Source organism: Silurus meridionalis, chromosome 15, assembly GCF_014805685.1.
Source record: "Silurus meridionalis isolate SWU-2019-XX chromosome 15, ASM1480568v1, whole genome shotgun sequence".
Taxonomy (NCBI): Eukaryota; Metazoa; Chordata; class Actinopteri; order Siluriformes; family Siluridae; genus Silurus; species Silurus meridionalis.
In genome coordinates this window covers 22,126,920-22,148,282 of record NC_060898.1, presented here as the reverse complement: position 1 = coordinate 22,148,282, position 21,363 = coordinate 22,126,920, and the positions used below count along the sequence as shown (strand labels likewise).

Here is a 21,363-nt window from a genome sequence, read left to right as displayed (position 1 = left end):
TTCACACGGAGCATACTCGGTTCCTTTGTTCTATTTAACCTTAACACAAATGATGTTTTTAGTCTTCTAAAAAAAAAATACCTAGATGTCTTCTGACCTCCACGTAGGTGCCCTTTTCGGACTGTAGGTCAGGATTGAATTTAACATAATGCATCGTGACAGGTCAGTATTTCACCTGCAGTGCCCACATCTGTAATCCTGCCCTCTGGTATCTACGCAGTGTCACAAAGACTAATGGAATGCAGAAGATCCAGTTTCCTTTTGTTCTACACAGATTTCCATATTACCTTATCATTGGGTTACTTCATCTACAGTTGGCTATTATTTATGTATCAGAACTTGTGCAGGCCACCAAGACTAGGAGGCCTCCTCCATGTATGTCCAGAAGGAAGGTTTTCTATAGTCTGTGTTGTTCAGAAGTGAAATGACGTTCTGATGACAAAGCAGACGGGGCTTACGTTAATGTTGGGGTTTGTAAAATCTGTCATGACCACAGACTTGTTCATCGAGCCTGCGTGGTTTTACATGTCATGCTGAGAAGAAAAAGAAATCGAGTGTGAACCTCTATAGAGCAATTTATATGTGTGTGTGTGTGTGTGTGTGTGTGTATGATTAAATTTACAGTGAATTTATAGTGAGCATTTACACGCATGCGCAGTTCACGAGCTTTAAAATGGCGCAAACCTCAGTATACAGGTGAGTGAGTTCCACCCCCAAGCCCGTGATTGGATAAGAACTCCTCCTGTTCTCGGTTCTGATTGGTTGACGCGTCACTTTCTATTCGGCTACTTTACAACAGGTAAAGTCTGCCTGATTGACAGAAAGGTGGGTTCGGGATATAACGCACACCTGGACACGGGACAAAAAAAGCGCTGAGTGTGAGTGTGTGTATGTGTGTGTATGTGTGTACGCGTGTTTGTAGCGATTTAGGTGGGAACAGTTTGTTCAGGTCAGGATGGCGAGCATAGGACTGGCCGTGAGCGGCCCGATCACGGAGGAGAGAGCGGTGTTTACGCAGCTGAAGCCCGTGCGGATGTCGGGCGCCTGCGCCGGGGAGGACGCGTGTTCCGTGTTCGAGGACGTCAAACCCACGGTGAGGATCTCGGGGACCAGGGCCTTGCAACCCTGCCTACATCGGGATGGGTTAGTTTACCTGGGTGGTGGTAAAAAAAAATCCCTAATTCTGAATAAACATCTGTAATGCAGACCGGACTGCACATCTGTACAGAAGACACGACGTAATGCTTTGGGTTTTCTCTCCTGCAAACTGTTTCCTATTAGTACCTTGGTGTATAGTATAGTGTGTATTGAGTTTATAAAGTGTAATAACGTGCCAAAAAAATAAATAATTAATACACAATGCACATTGAAATACATGTATAAAGAGCAAATGATAATTATTTCCATTGTGGTACAGTGACATTTTTCCTTTAGTAGAATTACAATTTGTAATAGCAGGAAAAAGAAAAACAAGATTTTGTTGTGGGTGAATGCCCTAAAAAAATCACATCTGACCAAAAAAAGTCTCATGATATTCTCTATTGTCCTTATTTCATTGGCGATTTCATAATTTGTATTTAAATTTGTCTATTCTTTTAATAATTTGTATCTCCTATTGAAAATTTCTATTTCTATTTCAGCTATTCTATTTCTATTTCCTCCACCCTATGTATAATGCATCTATTCAATATTCTATTCAATATTTTTTCTGGTCCCTGGTGGTTGTATGTATAATATGTGAAAAACCCCTTCGCCGCCGCTAAATTGCCCGATCCTCAGGGCAGGATAAAGATCCCGAGAGCTTCTCATTGTGGTGATAACCATAAATTACAGCCTGCGCTGATGGTGATTATAGAGTAAATCATATTTTGGGTTAAAGGCTCGGGCGCTGAACGATCGTGACATCAGCAGATGAGTGTATGTTGTGAAACGCTGTTAAAAAAAAAGTCCACACAAGTGTTAAAGGGGGTTTGAGGCACTTAAACTTAATTCTGTTTTTTTTTCCCGAGGCTGCCGATCGCCTCTGTTTGCTTTTGGAGTGTCTTCGAATCTTCGTTGTGTTTTGGAAAGCGGGCCTCGTGTCCTGCATGCTATTTCTAGGATGTTGTTTAGTTTCCTCAGGCGCTTGTGTGTTCAGACTGAACCATTTTTAAAAAATCCCTCTTTATTCCTGTATCTTGTCAAATGCTGCGAGCAAAAACAATCCCGAATATAAAACGTATCGACTATCACCAGACTGATGTGTCCAAGTTCACATGACTAATGTTCTATCTATGTATAAAATGATGATTCGTCACATTTCCTGTATGCAATTCCATCCTGTGTCTGAGTCAGTGGCCGACTGTGGTCATTTCACTCTTGAGGATCGGCCAAAATTTCTCCATGCCAAATGAATGTCGTGAAAAAAGGACAAAACGAGTGTTATCAGTCTTCCTCTAAGTAATAAAACGCTCTTTGGTTTCAAAGGTTCTGTTTTGCCACCGATGCACAGCTCAGCAGACAAAAGCCGATTAGTGCCCTTTTATAGGCAATTGCAGATAAATAACCTTTTTTTTTTGCATTCCGTTTAGCCGTAAAAGGCTGCGAGGACCGAGACGAGATGATTTGGTTTGTAATTAGCATAGAGATCTTGACAAGAACTCCTGGATTGTTCAATTCTATTAAAACGTAGTATCTTGATTTTATCCAAACAGCCAAATGAACGTTTTTTTACGTCACATGAGTATTTTTTATTAACTATCATGAAATATTAAATGCTTATAAATAATAGTTTTGTTGGGGTTTTTTTAAACGCCATCGAATATAGGTTTCCTCTATCTCTCATTTTCTCATGCTCTTCATCGCTCATTCGTTCGTTATCAGCCAAATCCATAACTGAACAGTCATAAAGCTCCTCCAATCATTAACCCAAAGGATCTTGGGCCAGGGTTCAGGTGGCTTCCATTCTTCTAAAATGAAGACATGATGCTTCACCAAGGCTTCTCTCTCTCTCTTTCTCTCTCTTCTTTCTCTCTTTTCTCTCTCAGATGCCAGTTCTTGCTTGTGTATGAAATTACAGCGCATTCGGTTTTAACTTCCGAAGTTGTTATCACTTAATTAGCCCCCCTTTTTTTTTTCCAAATTCATTCTCCTAGAAAAAATGAAGCACATGCTATAAAAACGTCATGCCAAACAGAACTGTGAGCATCACATGGACATGTGAGATGTTCCTGACCTCACTGTTTAGATCACAAGGTTGAATGTGTGTGTGGTGAATATCGCTATGTCGCTAAGGAAGAGCCAACAATATGGAGTTGCTGACAACAAATAGCTTTACACGGGGATCGCGTCAAAACGCTTGTCCTCTGCTGACTGCTGGTGGAAAAAAAACCCGGAATGTAGTCAGCGTTTTAAACAAATCAAAATGGCTATGTGGGATTTTTTTATGTTGCTAGCGAAAAAACCTACAGTTTAGCATAATGTTGAATCTATACAGTGTGTAAAATAAGATGTGAATTTAGCAATCATAAAACGCTGACTTTCACTGTGAAGTATGGCATTATTGCGATCACGAGGCTTAATGTTTTGTGCTGTTCCTCTATTTTTTTTTTATTAATTTTTGGAAATATTCATAGGCAGGTTTCTTCTCATATGTCATTGTTTTGGTTTTGGTTTTTGTTCTATTCCTTTGAGATCACCACACCTCCGAGGGTGCTGTTTACTCTTGTGCACGGCTGTTGTGCACGGAGTTTCTCGGTTTTACGTAGTGAACAATGCAAAATAAAATGCCTGCTGCGGTCACAAGTCACAAACCCACCAGGCTCAAAGATGAAGACAAGTTGTTCTGTCTTATCGCTTAAACTTTGAATAAATGTGTTAGGTGAGACATTGTCTTCTTGGCCCAGACAAAGACAGGGCCTTACATTATTATGTCCCTAGCAGGCTGGTGTAAAATCAAAGAGGTGAATATAATAGAGCTGACAAAACATTTACACATTGCTTCCATCCTGTCTATTATTTTCAGAACCCAATGGAGATGGATAAATACCTGCCCCAAAATGGGCCTCTGTCCTCTCAAAGCATCCCAGACAAAAAGTACCGCCGGGAAAGCGCCTCCGTAGTGGACGAGTATTTTGCAGATGAGAAGCCGGCCCCCTACAGCCTCAACATCAATGTCATCCTCCCCAACACCACCCATCTCCGCACGGGGTTGTACCGTCCGACCAAACCGGTGTCTCAGATCAAAACGGAGCCCGGAGTCGAGGCGTCCTGCAACATCCAAACGCTCCCCAACTTCACGTCTGTCTTCAGCGTGCCACAGACAGTGGACAACCTGTTTATCAAACCCAACATTACCGCCGTAGACGAGCTCCACATCGGCCCGCAGCAGCCGCAGGTCTACCAGATGGCCATCAGTGGCAGCAACCTGGCCTCCATGACCTTCTCTAACAACCAGCAGGTGAATGGATCAGGCAGGACCATGCTCAACCTGAACGCCGTGGCCCTCACGACGCCATCTGGTGAATTTGTGATACCTGACCAATTCTACCAGCAAGCGCAGCCCCACAGCCTGCCACCCTCACCCCCAAACTCCCAACCAGGTAGCCCAGAGAATCAAGCCGAGCTGATTAACACGGTCCCTCCTCCTCTGCCGCCCTATCAGACCCAAATGGGAGTGAAAGTGGCCCAGATGACCTCTCACTCCATGCTCATGACTCATGGACAAGGCATCCTCACCGGCCCACGGTACAACCGAAGGAATAACCCTGAACTAGAAAAGAGAAGGATCCACCACTGCGACTTCCAAGGTTCGTTTGAGCACATAATTGCCTTGTTTAACGAGGTGTAGTCACGCAGAACATTCTGCACTTTATTATCTGGGTCACTTTTTGTCCACAAACTCAAGGTGTGGCTTTAATAGCTTTCCACATTTTAATGTGTTCTTTATTTATTTTTTTCTTCCTCTTGGCAGGATGCACCAAGGTTTACACAAAAAGCTCGCACTTGAAAGCACACCAAAGAACACATACAGGTAAGAATCTAAACACACACACACACACACATTCACACACACACACACAAACCTGAAAAGCTGCATTCGAGACGGTTGTAACTGCCTGACCACATGCAATGTACCACCAACACAAAGCCCTTAGATGTATCAACAGAGAAGATGGCCCAGGGAAACGACGAAAAGAATGAGACGACGGAGGCGGAGGGAGAGATGAATTGCCTCTTATTTCGCACTTTTATGCACATTGTGTCTGCATGCCCGTACAAGCCCTGCACGCTTCCCCAAGGGGGAAATCATTGAGTAGCGGAGGAAAAACCTGTTCCTCCTGATTTTTTTCCTACGCTTGCCCTAAGGAGGGAGGAGTGAAAGAGTGTAGTTTCACTGTACATAAGATGAAACCCAGCAGACCCTCGGTTTCTCAACTTGACACTGCGACCGAGACCAAGAGCCCCCCCGTCTTCCCAATGTCCACTTAGGAAAAAAAACACCCAGTAACTACACCCAGTAATTCCCAGCTGCTGTCTAGTGATGCATGAGATTATCACAAGACCTTCTGTGCTATTGTCTGGAAGTAATCCCTCGCCCCCCCTCTCAGTTGTATTGTCGGATAGGTAAGCGGTAAGGGGGGATTCCCTGTGACCCTCGGGCTTTGTTGCTTTGTTCGACCTAATGACAGAAACTGCAGGGAAGGGCATGACATTCTAAGTTCAGGATGTTTTTTTGATCCAGTGCATTTCCAGAAAATATATCGGTGAAAACCCATATCGGGAAGAGATTGCTCCGTGATTAAGGCATTGGGTTACTGATCAGAATGTTGGGGGTTCAAAAATGGTTATTGCCAACCTGCTGGGCTCTTGAACAAGGCCCTTAACCCTCTGTGCTCAAGGGGTGCTGTATCATGGCTGACCTTGTGTTCCTACATTTTAATTGATCAATTTTGTCAGAAAAAAGTGTGGCTGGTACATTATAAGCCACCGGTATTCACTTGAAGTACCCATGGTGAGTGCTGAAGTAACCTGTGGTTACATTTGTCTCAAAAAAGAGGTGGCTCAAATGTTCTCCCTCTTGAGCATTTTTTGGGGGAGGTGGTAGCTCAGTAGTTAATGCTCTGGGTTACTGTCAGAGGGTCAGGAGTTTAGGCCCTGGTACCAACAAGCTGCTGGGCCTTTGAGCAAGGCCCCCAACAATCTGTTCTCCAGGGGTGCTGTATCATGACTGACCCCAGCTTCCTAACATCGCTGGGATTTGCAAAAAAAGAATTTCTGTCCAATATCTATGTGACAAGTACAAAGCACCTCTGTTATCTGGTGTCCATCAGGCCATATGTTAGCAAAAATGGTATGGAATGGAAAAATCTTCCTACTGCCTTCCTAAGTCTATATTTCATAATCCATCCTTGCTGACTAAATGCGAGAAGTTTGAAGAGATGAGAACGAAATGCCGCTTGACTTACATCCCAATACACATGTCCCAACTTGGAACTATATCCAGTAAGCTTATCTCGGCTGAGGATGAGCAACACTGGCAAGAAAAAACTCTTTAAGAGTTCATTCAGTCTGCCAAGATGAAGGTTAAAAAAAAATCAATCCATTTCCTGTTGAGAGTTGACCAAAATTAACGTTGTCTAGATAACTACTTCAACATCAACGATGACAGACATCTTGTCCAGACTAGAAGGCTTTCTATTATTTTCTATTATACCCAACATCACCTGCTACTCAACAGTGTTTGCTTGGAGAGTGTAAACACTGGAATTGGTCATCATTCTGAGTTCCTTGCACCATAAAGATGTTTAACCCTCCCCTTCCCCCTTTTATCTTGCTAACAGCTTGCCCACACTGCTCAAACAGAAACTGTTTTCCTCGATGTTTAGACGAGTGCCTCTACAAGTATGGAGTTAAAACTTCCATAAAACCAACCTTGTCTGAGCAAACCTCATATTGATTAAAGAGAACACTGACTTGGGGTTTGCCTTCAGACACTGAGAAAGAAAAAAAAAAGGTTCTTTTAAGTTCTTACATGTACTTTACAGCAAGCAAGGTGGAATTTTTTCTTTACATATTCCAGGGATTTTAGGAAGCTGGGGTAGGCCATGATACAGCACCCCTGGTGCACAGAGGGTTAAGGGCTAAAGGGTCCAACAGTGGCAGCTTGGCGATACCTAAACTTGAACCCGTGCCCTGTCGATTAGTAACCCAGGGGTTAATTTCATTGTGTGTCTAAGTGCTGCAATTAGACCGAAGCTAGAGTTAATGGTTTTGACCCTCACAGGAGGCCCAGGGTTTAAACAAATACACCTGCTGACATCAACCGTCCATGCCTAGCAAGCTAACATGGGCTGTTCTTTTCCCCAGAAACATTTCATCTTTTGTTTTCAACTTTTTTTTTCAACTCCGATTTATAGCTTAGCCAGAGTAACCTACAATTACATCACGTACGCTGTATAAATTGAAGTTCAGGGATGCTTTACAGCAAAGAACACAGCTTGGTGTTACTGGGATTAAAACTCACGACCTTCCGAGCAGAAGTGTAAAATCTTATCCAGTGAGCTAAAACTTTACATACTGGATTGCGATAGGTCACATTATGTTACGTCAAGCACAGCGAGACCTGCGATGTTGTCTGGTTTAGAGACAGTGGCATTGAGTAAAAGACAGGAGGTGGAGCTGGAGGTAGCAGAGCTGAAGACGTTGAGGTTTTCTTGTGAGTGATGACGATGGACAGGATTAGAAACGAGTTTATTAGAGGGGCAGCGCATGTAGGACGTTTTGGAGACGAGGTGAGGGAGGTAAGATTGAGAGGAGGGACATGGGGTATATCAGTAGGGGGGGGGCAGCATTCTATATAAAGTACTAAAGAAAGCTGCTAATATTTATGAGTTACACCCCGGAGGACAACACACTCCAACACAACTCGGATGAAAGATTAAGTCGTTGCGTAAAAAAGCTGTCATGTAGCAGCGACGAGTGAATAATGAGCGAGATAAACACAGCAGGTCGCAGGTAGCACTTGAGATAGCGTAAAAAAGAGTGTAATAGATTTACATTCGGCTTTTGCACGTAGACTCACGTGTAGGCTCTGACTCACGTCGCCTTTAACCCGTGTGCGAACGTTTTAAATGTTCACTGTATGCGCAAAAGTATTCGGACACCTGTTTTTTCACTGAATCGTTGGAAGCAGATAATTGTATAGGGCGTCTTCCGATGCTTGAATTAGAAGACTCAAACCTGTTTCAGCATCAAATAAAGTGTACAAAGACAGCTTTATGAAGATGTGCGTGGAATATCCCTGGCTGTGGATCTCAAAAAAATATCGAACCCCTTTGACATTAATTTTTTGTGAGGACAGCACCCCTGGCCTCCTCAGTGCCTGGATGAATGAGTATAAATCTCCACAAAATCTAGTGAAACATCTTCTCAGAAGAGAGGAGCTTACTGTAGAAGGATGTGGCATGGGATGCTCAAAAAGAACAAAATCTCATGCTCAGGTGTCCACAGACTTTTGCCAGTAGAACATGGTGTTTTTTTTTTTTTTTTTTGTAGAAGAGCTTTTCATCACACGGCTGTTTTCGCTGCTGTTTGTTTTCGGCACTTGTTGACATGCCCTCACTGTGCGACGGAATCCCCGTCAGCGTCTAATCAGCTAAAAAACCTGTTTGTTAGACGAGCTTTCGGTGGTCCGAGGAATCGAGTCAGCGGGAATGTAGACTTTCCCAGATGTTTTGATCTGACGCAGCTTATGTCTTCTGTGGGAGAATCCGAGAACAACCAGGAGTAGGTCAAAATTGTATAAAACGACATACGATAGCCGACGTAACGTCATCGTTTTGATCTCCATCGCGTAATAACACCATCAAGCTCGTGTTAAAGGTCAAATCGCTATAAGAATGAATAGGAGATATGAGAACCTTTTTAATGCAAAGGTCATGAAATTTTTTTTTTCCACTCTGTCATTCAGTATCTTTCCTTCTCATGTTCTTCAAACAAACTAGATGTTAAATGTTTCCACCTTCTGGTCCTGAATCAAAACACAGGTTCGTAGCGTAACCCTGCTATAACGTATGAACGTCTGATCTTTTTTGGTTTCAGGCGAAAAGCCGTATCGCTGCACTTGGGATGGATGCGACTGGCGTTTTGCTCGTTCAGACGAACTCACAAGGCACTACAGGAAGCACACAGGAGCCAAACCCTTCAAATGCGTCGCCTGCAACCGGTGCTTCTCACGCTCAGATCACCTGGCGCTCCACATGAAGAGGCACCAAAACTGAGTTTTTGTTTTTATTATTTTTTTTTATTTTGATAATATTTGTATCATTACGTATATATTTCACAAGGATCAAATGTTTCTCCATAAAAAAAAAAAAAAAAAAACAATAACAAAAAAAAAACAGCCAATTCATCTCTGGACACCAATTTGTAGCTCTAGAACACTTCTGGACTCCGAAGAACGTTCTGGAGCGAAATTTACAAAAAATAGGTTTATTGTTTGTAGATTTTTTTGGGGGTGTGTGGGTGGGGGTGGGACTGTATATATTGTACGTATCCGTGTGCTCTGTTGTATAATACAGCTGTGAAATCTGTGTAGTCGACTTTTTTTTTTAATGCAAAATATGATTATTATTTTATATCCAGAATTCGCTTGAAATTGTGATCCACATTTCGGTGGAATTTTCCAAGGTCATTGTTCGAGGCTTCGCTGTTTATATTGGGATTTGTTATTTCTTTTCTCTGGTATAAGAATCTCGACTTATTTGCTTAGCAGTTCGAGAGTACAGAGTTGAGTAATGTTTGTTTTTCTGCGACATTCGTATCCGTGGAAACGAAGCGTTTTATGAGTAGCTTGAGCAAGAACTCCAGCAGATCGACGCTTTCTTCTCGTCCTTTAATGGCGACGGGATTACGCACAGGATTCACGCCAAGTACTTAACAATGCTGAGCGTTAATTATTGACTAACCTTGGGTCATTTGTCTAGTATCAAAGCCCACCTGCCCTACGCCCCTTAACCCGAGAATCCCCCCCCTTATTCCTTTTCATAAATGTGCCAAATTATTAGGAACATGGTCTGAAAAGAAAGATTCCTCTGGACATTTAAGTGTACATTCAAAAGTGAAGAACAAACCTCGCATGGACGCTCCAAGAACAAAAACACGAGCTCGTCTTCACCGCTCTTTTTATTATTTCAAGCACTTCCTGGCCAAGCTTCTGCACCACCCCCACCACACCCCCACCTCCCCCACCCTTACCTGTGTACATTCTCTTACAGCACAGTTCCTTACAGAACTCTGATGCACCGAAGCTTTTCTGTAAATACTGTAGTTTTAAAGACATAATTAAATAAACGTAGCTTGTAAATATTTGTTTTCTCTCTCTCTCTCTCTCTCTCTCTCTCCAGTCGATTTGCTTTTTATCATGAACAAATAGGAGTTGTTCTGAAACAGGTGGACACGAATCATTTTTGTATTTTGTTGTTTGAACATGGAAATTTCTTGGAAAATAAAAAGAAAAAAAAAAGAATCAAACGTGTGAAATCTGAATGGCATTTGGGATCGGCTTTTCTTATTTTCATCCTTTATTCAGGAAATATGGATAAAAAAATATATAGTGGAATCGGGACACCTGGATTTTCCAGCCATACATCGGTTCTTCCCTAAATTGTTCGCACAAAGTTGGAGCTACGCGATTTTACGGGACGTCTTTGGACGTAGCATGGAATTTTCCCTTCATTCGAACTAGGAGACCCATGTTCCAGCATGACAAAGCCAGCTCCATGGAAGATCTACTGTACATTGGTTGAAGTGGAAGATCTCCTGCTATAGAGCTCCATCCCTAGTGAACACCCGGTCCTCCTCACATTCTCACCTACATCAGTAAATGCCTTCACCTACATCTTTGTAGCTGAATGAATCTCACATAAAACTCCTGGGAACATCTTCCCAGAAGAGTGGAGCTCATTATGAGAGCAAATTGGGACTAAATATGGAATGGGATCTTTAAAAAAAGTCAGGTTATTGTCAGGTATCCACAAACTGTTGTCCATAAAGATGGATTCCGGCGTTGTGCTAAAGAACTCGGGCGTCTCTGAGTCGTTTCTTTACTCGACTCGGTGAGGTATTAAAGTGACTGATTGATCAATGTACCTGGAGTTAATCATTACCTCCAAGCCATAACCTTGAATTTGGATTTAAAACCAGTTTGTGCCAATCTTTTATTTTATTTTTTTTAAGTTATAATAATAGTAATTAAATGATTAAATAATTAAATCCAATCATTTCACTTTAATTAGAAATTGCCTTGAGACAAGAAGAGGAAAGAGGTTTTTTTTTCTCCCGTTTCTGACTGTAATAAAACAGTAAACTGGTTTGTATGGGACGGACTTCTTGCTCTTGCGGGAAAAATAGTAGCAGTTCAAAGAAAAGAATACGACGAGGTTGAACGGGGCGTAACCAGGAAAATTGAAAATAATAATTACAGCGTCTGCCAAAAAAATGGTTCCCTGATGAGATCTTGCAAACAATAAAAGGTGATTAGCCGAGCTGCCACCACCCTTGTTGTTACAGTCTTCTGCTGTTCCACTGTAACGTGTACAAATAGACAAACATGACGACCAGAAGACAAATGAATGAACCGCTACACCCTTTTTTTCTTTTCATTGTCATTCTTTTTTCTACTTCTTCTCTTTTTTTGTCCATACACTTTCGAGACACCTCATCGCAGGTATGTGTTTCTTTAGAAAGAGCTTCATGCTCTTTGTGCTTCCTTCTGACTGATGGCTCATAAACTGTTGGTCTTTTCATTCCAGTGGCCTTATAAGTGATTAGAGCTACTCGAGTTTCCAGTTAAAACTTGCCTCATGGTGAGCTTTAGTACACAATAAACGAGGTGAGGGAACCATACATCTGGGTTATAAATACACACACCTCAAACCCCGTAGGTGCTCAACAACAACAGTGTCCTCAAATGATATACAGGTTTATATTGTCTCTAAAAAATTTTTAGTCTTTTATGGTTCTTCAAAGACACGTGTATGTTCTTTTTGCTTCTGAGCAATTGAAAATCCTCCCTTAGCATGAAGAACAGCTTTACACACACTCTCAGCATCCGGACACTTCGTTTCTCCAAAAGTTCAGCTGAAATATTTGCCGTGCCCCCTGGAAAACTCTTGGAGATTCTTTCCTGTGATCCAGTTCATCCCAGAGCAGTTCACTAGGATTTAGGTGCGGTGACTGGGCAGAACTTTCTCATGATCTTCATCACTCCAGACGTCTGTTTGCTCTCTAAATAACACCCACAGATCTCGGACGTACGCTTCGGCTCATCGTCTTGTTCTACGGTGAAGTCACTTCCAATAAGTCGCAGTGGTTGATGTATGGAATGGTTGCCATGTTGGTTCAGGATTCCGTTCACTTTTTGGAATGTCTCCAAACTTCCCTGATCTAAAACAACCTCAAACTTTTAACCTTCCACCTCCATGTTTGAGTGTGGGGGTGAGGGGAGTCTGATCACATCTTCTCTCCTGTTCTTCAACTGACACAAGCTCTTCTGGTAGAGATAAAAATGTCAAATTTGGACTCCACAGAACTTCCACTCATTCACTGTCCAACTATTGCCAAATGTTTTGTTTTAGCTTTAAACTAGATTGTTTTAAAGAAACAAAGGAAACATGCATGTGTCTGAAAAAAAAAAGATAAAACAAAAGTATTGTATATCATTTTTAAAAAGAGACTAAAATGTCACTAAATATTTGCTTTTTTTTTAGAATTTCTTTTGGATAAAATGGACCTGAAGGAGTTCTAGATTTAGAAACTGGGATATAAGGATTAAGTTGCTCAGGAGCTTCAGCCATCATGAGAAAGACTGGAAAAATATGAAATATAAAATATTTCCCGAGATGGTATAAGGAAAAAACCTTGAGAAGAGCCAGACTCAAGAGGGAACCTCATCCTCATCCGGGTTGCACAATAATAGGATTTTTTAAATGATTGCCTCTGCCAGGAGGTTACAAGTGGGCCGGAGTGAATCTTTTAGCATGACATGGATCTAAAATAGATTCATGCTTCTTGACATGGCCATCCTAGTCCCCTGATCTGAAAGACTGAAGTTGTATTGAAGGAGTTCAAAAGATCCTCAAGATCATCCTTCTCTCTCTCTCTCTCTCTCTCTCTCTGTGAAGACATGCTTTTACAGACAAGTGATCTCATCATGTTTTATAAGAGATTCAAGGTCAAACACCAGACAGTGGCAACCAACCTTGAAGGTGGTATGTCCTCCAAAGGCTTGGCAACTTTTTGAATATTTTGAATGGCTGCCTCTGCCAGGAAGTTACAAACAAGTCAGATTAAATCTTTTAACAGAACAACGATCCAAACTATTTTTCCAAAATCCTGACAAAAATCCAATCTAGATTTAAGCATGACATGGACATTCCAGTCCGCTGATTTAAAAGATTGAAACGGTTTAGATGGAGTTGAAAAGGAGAGTCCACAAGAGATAATGGTGAACATTCACGTGGTTCAAATATGGGGCTGTCATCTCTTGTGTACTTAGACGGGATCAGACAAGTTTCCTGACCTTCATAAATTCAGTAAAACGGTGGGACTCAAGGTGGGATTTCCTCCAAAAACAGTGGCATGATTGGAACCCTGTTTTAACCCTCTGTGTCTCTGGAAGATCTGGAGATATTTTGAATGACGTAAAACAAAGTACTAAATGAACGGGTGCCAATTTTTAAGCACCTCATATTAAAACTCCCAGAATGGCTTTATTTCACAGATCTTTACTTTTGGATTCCATAACATGAATATATGTGTATGTGTGTGTGTGTGTGTGTGTGTGTGTGTGTGTGTGTGTGTGTGTGTGTGTGTGTGTGTGTGTGAGAACATTCCCGAAACCAGCATACACCAGCAGTAACTCTTGCACCATGCTGATTTTAACAGTTCATCCTGCATTTTGCGTCATTTGCAGATTGATCAAACCAGGCAACAATTTGATCCCACATTATCCCAGGAATCTGTGCTCTCTAAAACCTTCGATTCCTGTTCTTTGGCTAAAAGGAGAACAATCTAAAGTGATCTGCTCTTGTAGACCATTAACCCCATGGTTCGGCAGGTTGAGATGCATTTCTGATCATGCCTGGTCATGCTTCTCTGACCTGTCCTATCAAACAAAGCAATAGTTTCATCTACTGCGTCATTGGATGGTTTTTGTTTCAGATGGCGTTCTGTGGAACCTGTAGAAACGTGAGCTGTGGAAATCTTCAAACCAAGATGGAACTAACATCAGTAATAATAATGCAGTCAGGGTTCACATTTACCCCAAAGGTGTTCAAAAGGGTTTAGAGCTCTGTAGCAGGAGTTCTTCCACTCCAACCCATGGAAAGCAGATCTTCATGGAGCACATAAGCAATGTCATTTCATTGTACGTTTCTAATGTTCTGTAAGAAGCCCATGTTGAAATATCCTGAGGAACCAGCGACCACTCTTCACCTCCTTTTCTCCTTTTCATCCAAAACCCAACCTCTAGATGGAGTTCTCTTCAATTGGAGACCACTCTGTTTAAGGATGGTTCCACATGAAAAGCCTTAAGATCCATAAAGTTCAACTCAATAGCTTTGTAATTATTATTAAAAGTCTGCTACAACAGTTCTGCATTTAATCGTCTATCACTGCACACCTCAACAACGATGGAACTGTAATGAATGGACATTCAGGGCTGAGGATGGGTTTCAGTTTGGTTCCTCTCAAGGTTTCTTCCTCACTAAATATAAAGTTTTAAGGAGTTTTTCATCATCACAGGCACCGCTGGCTCTGTTATTAGGGACAAACGTATAATTATAAGGAATAATCTTTTAGGCACCAGTTTATCTCTGCAAATAGAAATGAATCGAATTCAATTGAAATAAAATAAACTGTAGCACATCAAACTTAAACATCTCTGTTAATATTATCTGAAGTTCAAGCTGAGGTGGTCAGAAAACACATCGTGATTATTATTCTTTCTTTCCCTTCAAAAATGCAAGTGGAAGTCGTAAACAAATAATTGTGACACATGACTGAAATAGTCAAATGATTCATTCAAAGATTTCGACCTCTCAACCTTGCACATGGAGAGATGAAGACCTGAACGCGACACTCCCTCTACTGGTCACTACTGAGAACTGCTGAAGAAATAATACATACAGTACTGATATTTTGAACACTTTTCCATCCACATGTGCTTCTTCCTCAAACTGTTAGTAGAAACCTGAAGGCACACAATTTATATCTGATGTCACTGCATGCTGTAGAATGGAACTTTCCATTCACTTGAAGACCCGAACCAGTTCAAGCATGACACAAAGTGCACAAGTCCAGCTCCAAGATCTGCTTTCTATTGGTTAGAGTTTAAGATCTCCTGCTATAAAGCTCCAACGCAAGTGGGATGATTGTGAATGCTGACTGCACCCCAGGCCTCCTCGTCTCACCTACATCAGCACCTGACTTCACGAACGTCTGTGTGCTGAATGAGCCACCAATCTCCACAACATCTAATGGAACATCTTCCAAGTGGAGTAGAGATTATTATGGGGACAATGCTCTTTTCATTATAAATGATATCGTTATCATTAACAAAAAGAACTGGGATCTAGAAATGGTTTTCTAGATCATACAAATCTTCAGCTCAGATGGGGGAACAATCTGACCTCAATGACTGTTCTGACCATGGCATGGCTGTTGGGTCAGTTTAAGTTTTTTTGGAAACTGATGATCTTTGGAGACACTTTGATGAGAAAGGACAGGAAAGAATGAGCAGGTGACCAGGAGCTGAGGTGACCAGAGCGCTCTTTACCATTGTCTTGAGCATCTAAACATGCCAAACCTTTAAGCAGATGGACTACAGCAGCAGATGCACATGAGCTTTCAGCCAAGAACAGGGATCTGACACTACGTTAAAAACAGGCTTGATGAATCCAATCTGGAGAGCTGAAAATTCCAAAATCTGGACTTTCTTCAATCTTTAGGTGTCCATACTGGATCTAGTTAGCCTGTCCACAAACTATTAACACATTCTTGATCTTTGCTGGCCAGACTGGAACCTGGTATGGTCTTCTGCAGGTTGGATATTATCTACCACAAGGAACAGCATGTCAAAATGAAATTCGGTTTAACACAGTGGGGAAAGAGTTTCTGTGGTTTTTCCTGTCAGCTCAGACCAGAGCTGACCTCACACCAAGTTTTTAAAAGATAAGCCATTCTGGAATCATCAGAAACACTGAGGTCAGCCGAGTCACCGAGCTCAGGTTCTGCACCCTCACATCACCTCCATTCAAAGGATCTGCAGCTTGTAAGATAAAATAGTTTTTTTTTCCACTTGTTACATGTGCACTAACAAACTTTCTTTCCGCTTCTCCCATTAGGGGGCGCCACAGCGGATCATCCATATTCATTATCCGCATGTTAGATTTGGCACGTTTTTACGCTGGATGAAGACCCTTCCTAACGCAACCCTCCCCATTTATCCGTGCTTGGGACCGGCACTAAGAGTGCACTGGCTTGTGCAACCCTAATGGCTGGGGTCGGTTCCCTGACCAGGGGATCGAACCCGAGCCGCATCCTATCCAATAGACCACCAGGGAACCTTGTTACATGTGCACTAACGCACAGTGAAAACATTTCTTTGCATATGCCAGCGATATTAGGAAGCTGAGCATTTATTACAACATCCCTGGAGCACATAGTGTTAAGGGCCTTGCTCAAGGGCCCCAAAAGTGGTCCCTTGAGCAAAACTCTGTGATACAGGGGCTCAAACCTCTGACCAGTAACCCAAAAATTCCCCACCTGGTGTAGATTATCCACAGCTGCTTTTCAGCTCACCACAGCTGTATAGAGTGACTATCAGTCATCAATTAACTCGAAACTTTTTTTTGTGCAAAAATTTGTCCAAAAATTCACTGAAAAAACAAGTTATTCATCTTGTATTCATTAATGAAGCGACACCAATCTGAACAAAAAACAAAAAACACTTTATTCTATAAAAGGCGTAGATAATCACAACTGTACAGGGGAAACTGACTTTTAACACCATTTCTCACAGTATCAAAAAGCTTGTGTTCGCCTCACGGGTCTTTTTTTCTTTCTTTCTTTTTTTTTTTTTTTTTTTTTTTTTTACACATTTGTTCTGTACAAATACAAAAGAAAGAAAAAGAAAAGAAATAACATTAATTACTTGTATAATAATAATAATAATAATAATAATAATAATAATAATAATAATGATAACTGCATTGCACTGAGTAATTATATAGTACTGGCCCATAAGTTACTGCATTCAATAGAAAATACCGAGGGTTCTGACCAAAATAAAAAATAAATAAAAAAAATAAAATTCATGAAAAAACTTGTGAAAGAAAATCCGATACATGTACGTTTTGTTGTTTTTTGAGTAAACATGCTAAAAAAAGAATGAGGATGGCGGTGGCGAATTCAGTCACGGGACATAAAATGTGGGTGAGTCATAAAATGTGTGGATTTTAAAATAGAAATTCATCGACAAGGTATTCCTACTCGACGTTTCCTGATGTTTCGTGGGTTTTTTTTCCCCGAGGCGACGCACGTTTTAGGAAACTCCCTCCTCATTTTCAGTACTGCGCCTATCTATAAAGAGAGCGTAAAGTCAGGTAGTAGCTGTTTTTTTGTTTTGTTTCGTTTTTTTTTCGTTTTTTCCTTAAAACGTGCAAAAAATGGCTTTAATTGCACAAGAAATGCCACGTTTCGCATCGCCGACGATTATCAGTGCTTTACAGGCCACACGTGTCCGACGCGACGCACCGACATGCTCAGCGACTTCGCAAAGAAATTCTCTCCATGCACAAAACACAAAAAATTCTAAAAATTACAACACAACCGATTAAAAAAGGGATTAAAAAAAAAATAATAATTGTTGAGCCAACAAAGGGGGAAAAAAAAAAAATTTCACATTGTCTAGTCAGTGTTAAAAATAGAAATCCACCCGTTACGTTTATTCAGAACTTTGATTATATACAGTATGTACAGGTATTTGTTAATTATTTATAATTGTCTGTATGCCTATGAACATTTTTCTTTAAAAAAAAAAAAAAAAAAGAAGAAGGAAAGAAAGGATCGCAATCGAATGCATATACTTTTCTACAAAGATGTGCTTAAGTTTCGAGTTGAAGCAAGACAATAGATCTGATGTCTGAACATTGCACTGGATCGAAGATCTCTGAAAAAGAAAAAAAAAAAACAAATGTATTGTTGAATTTTTTTTTTTTGCAAACATGCAGTCAACTCTCGAAGGCTGGAATCGGATGCGCCGCACTTCTAGCGGTTTTCTTTTTTTTTGGGGCATGATATAGCTCTTCGGGAAGGAAAATTCGCTAGCTGTTGGTTATGACCGTGACGATGACGCGCGCTAGCGTAAGACGAGATGAGAATATCTTCCCCTTTCTCTCTTTCAATCTCAACAGGACTGTGCTCTACGTTTTAAATGCAAACTACCGCAGCAGGGTTCATAAGGGAAGGTCCGAGGTCGAACCTGTGCATAATGGTGTGAAACCAGAAACCAGCGCTGGAGCTGAAACCTTCACCGAATTCTTCTCTGGTTGATCTGGATATGTACGAGGTGGTATCAATAGGTTTCGAGACTCGCTCTGTTTACAAGAATGTACTTTATTTATCCACGTTTACACACGACCACCTTCAAAACAGTCCCCTTGCACGGCCGTGCACAGCAATACAGCGCCCCCAGCGTTCCTGCAACTTCTGGAATGTGTCCTGGAAGTCTTCTTTTTTCAAAGCACCTTCTGCGATTCGCCCTGGATCTCCGCAATGGTGTCAAAACGAGAAAGATCCCGTCTTCGGTTTGAGGGAGAAGTCCACAGGAGCCAAATCTGAAAGGGCGTGTTGTTTCCATCGAGAAACTCACGTGTAAGGTGATAAAGAGCGCATGTGGTCAGTTGCACAGCTCCCAATGTACACAGGACGATTTGTCTGTTGGTGTGGTACAAAACTAGTCTTGAAACATTTGATGCCACCTTGTGTGTATGTGTATGTATATAGATAGATACAAGGGGTTTTCTTGTTTTGTTTTGTTTTTCTGCCTTACTTTTCAAGGGGTCCCAACCCAGAACCCTGAGGAACTCCGACAAGCGAGATGCGCAAAAACGCCACAAGTTGCACATTTGACTTCGATTAAGGCTCTGACAGGCGTGAACGTTATGTGCCTACAACACACCTCTACTATTAAAACTCTGATTAGGTTTCTTAGAAATACACACACGCACGCAAACACACGCACGCAAACACACACACACACACACACACACACGTTTAACAAGCACCCCTATTTCCTATTCTAATCCTATCCATCCAGATGAACATTTATTTCTTTTTCTTTTCTTTCCCAGCCTCGTGTGAGAAAGCACATCCGACAAAATCAGCCATCATATCAAACGCCGAACATCCGGCAAATAAAACATTTTTTTCAAAAATATATAGATATACGTATATATTATAAATACTGTCACCAAGCCAAATATATCTTGTGTCTGACTTTTGTATGTGTGTGTGGATGGAAGATGATCAGGTGTGATTTTTCCAGAACGGTATTCCATAAAGGTGTGGAATTCCCGTATTTTGGAGTGAGGTCTTGATCTGCTCTCTTTTCCTGTCTTCGTCTCTCTATTCATTTATCCATCTTTCTCTCAAAGGTAAGAAATAAGAAACACCGGATAAAAGAATCGGACAAATCCTATCTAAAAAAAAGAAAATAATTCACAGTCTTAGCTCTCTACCTTTCCGATGGCGTGGGGTAGACGGCCGATAAAGACGCAACGGCGAATCGCCCGAAACGTTTGTTCGTAAAACATAGCAAGTATTTAAAAAAATTAAAAAGAAGTAAAAATACTCGAGAACATTCAGCCACACACAACTTAACACAACAGAGCAAGTTCATGCAAACCAGAGGGAGAGGGAAAAAAGGGGGAAAATTTTTTTAAATGTTCGATTAAAAACACAAATCAAACGATTAGAAGAGATTTTGTAAACTCGTCGCTTGAAAACGTAGCACTTCTCTTCTTCTGCCGTGTCCATCAACTGGTCCTGGTGTTCGCTTTTCATCTCTCAAAAGGTTCTGTTTATCGCGACAGGATCGGGCAGAACCTCGAACCCCTCAGTCTGTGCTCAGCAGTGCATCTCGGCGATCCGGTTTTCCTGCAGAAGCGAGTGTTGCGAAGCGTAACCTGGAATAAACAAGGGCTGGATGGACGCGGGTCCTGGAGCACGTGACGTGGCAGGGAGCCGAGACCCCCGAAGACATGCGCGTTATTTTCATCGTATGCAGATAAGAGGAAGGAAGGGAGGGAGGGAGGAAGGAAGCGAGGGAGGGAAGAAGGGAGGGACAGCTTCACAGTTCTCTCAGCCCTTTCTGGTGGAAGTTGATGAGGATGGAAAGGCGGAGTCTCCTGAGGAGTTAATCGGTGGGAGGCGGAGGAGAAGGGAAAGGCGTGGCTAAACCCGAGCCGTGCTCACATCATGACATGGCGGCGCCGATGGAGGGCGAGATGGTCGGAGCGCGAGAAGCTGCGGTCGCAGTCAGTGCAGCGGAACGGCTTGATGCCCGTGTGCTTGCGGAAGTGGCGCGTGAGTTCGTCGGAGCGGGCGAAGCGCCATGTGCAGCCCTCCCACGTACACTGATACGGCTTCTCTCCTGGAGAAAAAGCAGAACAGACAGGGAAACCGTCAGCGAGGGCAAAAACTCGTACAATTTTTACCTCTCTTGAGACACATGACCATTTGTAAATAAAAATCAAACGATCTTACGTCATACCTGTTTTACAAATAATCACAAAAACATGCAGATGATCGGGTTCCGCCTTCGAATACTGACTCGGTGAATAATCGAAACACTGACGAATTATTCAGTAGAATTATGATGATAATGACTCATAACAAACCACAAAAAGGTCTCAGGTGATTCTGAAGAAATCCTCCACCAGAACCAGTACAACAATAAAACTTATTTTTATCCAGAGAAGGCAAAAATACACACCTTCGCTCAAGTAGAAGTTCAGAAACTCATGTTTTTAAAGACTCTGGTAAAAGTTCTGCACTTTTTTACTCAAGTTAAAGTTTGGGCTCCGACATGTTCTTCAGTAAAAAGTATGATTATTACTACCTGTTTTTACTACCTGTCACACTGCTAACTGGACCACATCATATTAATGTTAGAGCTGTTAAAATACTTTATAATTTTAATGCAATTTACATATTTTATTGCGATTAATCGAGTGATTGTTGTGAGTTAACTCACGATTAATCACATTTTTTTACGTTCTAAATGTATCTTAAATTAATTCATGTTTTTAATATTCTAAG

At 41.6% G+C, this 21,363-nt stretch overlaps 2 protein-coding genes across 7 annotated transcripts in view; one reads left to right on the top strand and one right to left on the bottom strand.

The window, feature by feature from the left end:
* The first annotated feature begins 806 nt into the window (after positions 1 to 806).
* klf5l (Kruppel-like factor 5 like) lies at positions 807 to 10,347 on the top strand. The gene is made up of 4 exons (XM_046868236.1): positions 807 to 1,093; positions 4,004 to 4,787; positions 4,952 to 5,011; positions 9,082 to 10,347. The coding sequence occupies exons 1-4, from the start codon at positions 956 to 958 to the stop codon at positions 9,258 to 9,260; spliced, it is 1,161 nt and encodes a 386-aa protein (XP_046724192.1). The 5' UTR covers positions 807 to 955; the 3' UTR covers positions 9,261 to 10,347.
* A 6,623-nt stretch (positions 10,348 to 16,970) lies between these two features.
* Positions 16,971 to 21,363, bottom strand: part of klf8 (Kruppel-like factor 8) — a 39,656-nt gene continuing 35,263 nt past the window's right edge. For all 6 annotated transcript variants that reach the window (XM_046868745.1, XM_046868744.1, XM_046868746.1 and 3 more), the window contains exon 6: positions 16,971 to 20,695. In XM_046868745.1, coding sequence (XP_046724701.1) covers positions 20,514 to 20,695 — 182 coding nt within the window. In that variant the 3' untranslated portion in view covers positions 16,971 to 20,513. The remainder of the gene's footprint in view (positions 20,696 to 21,363) is intronic.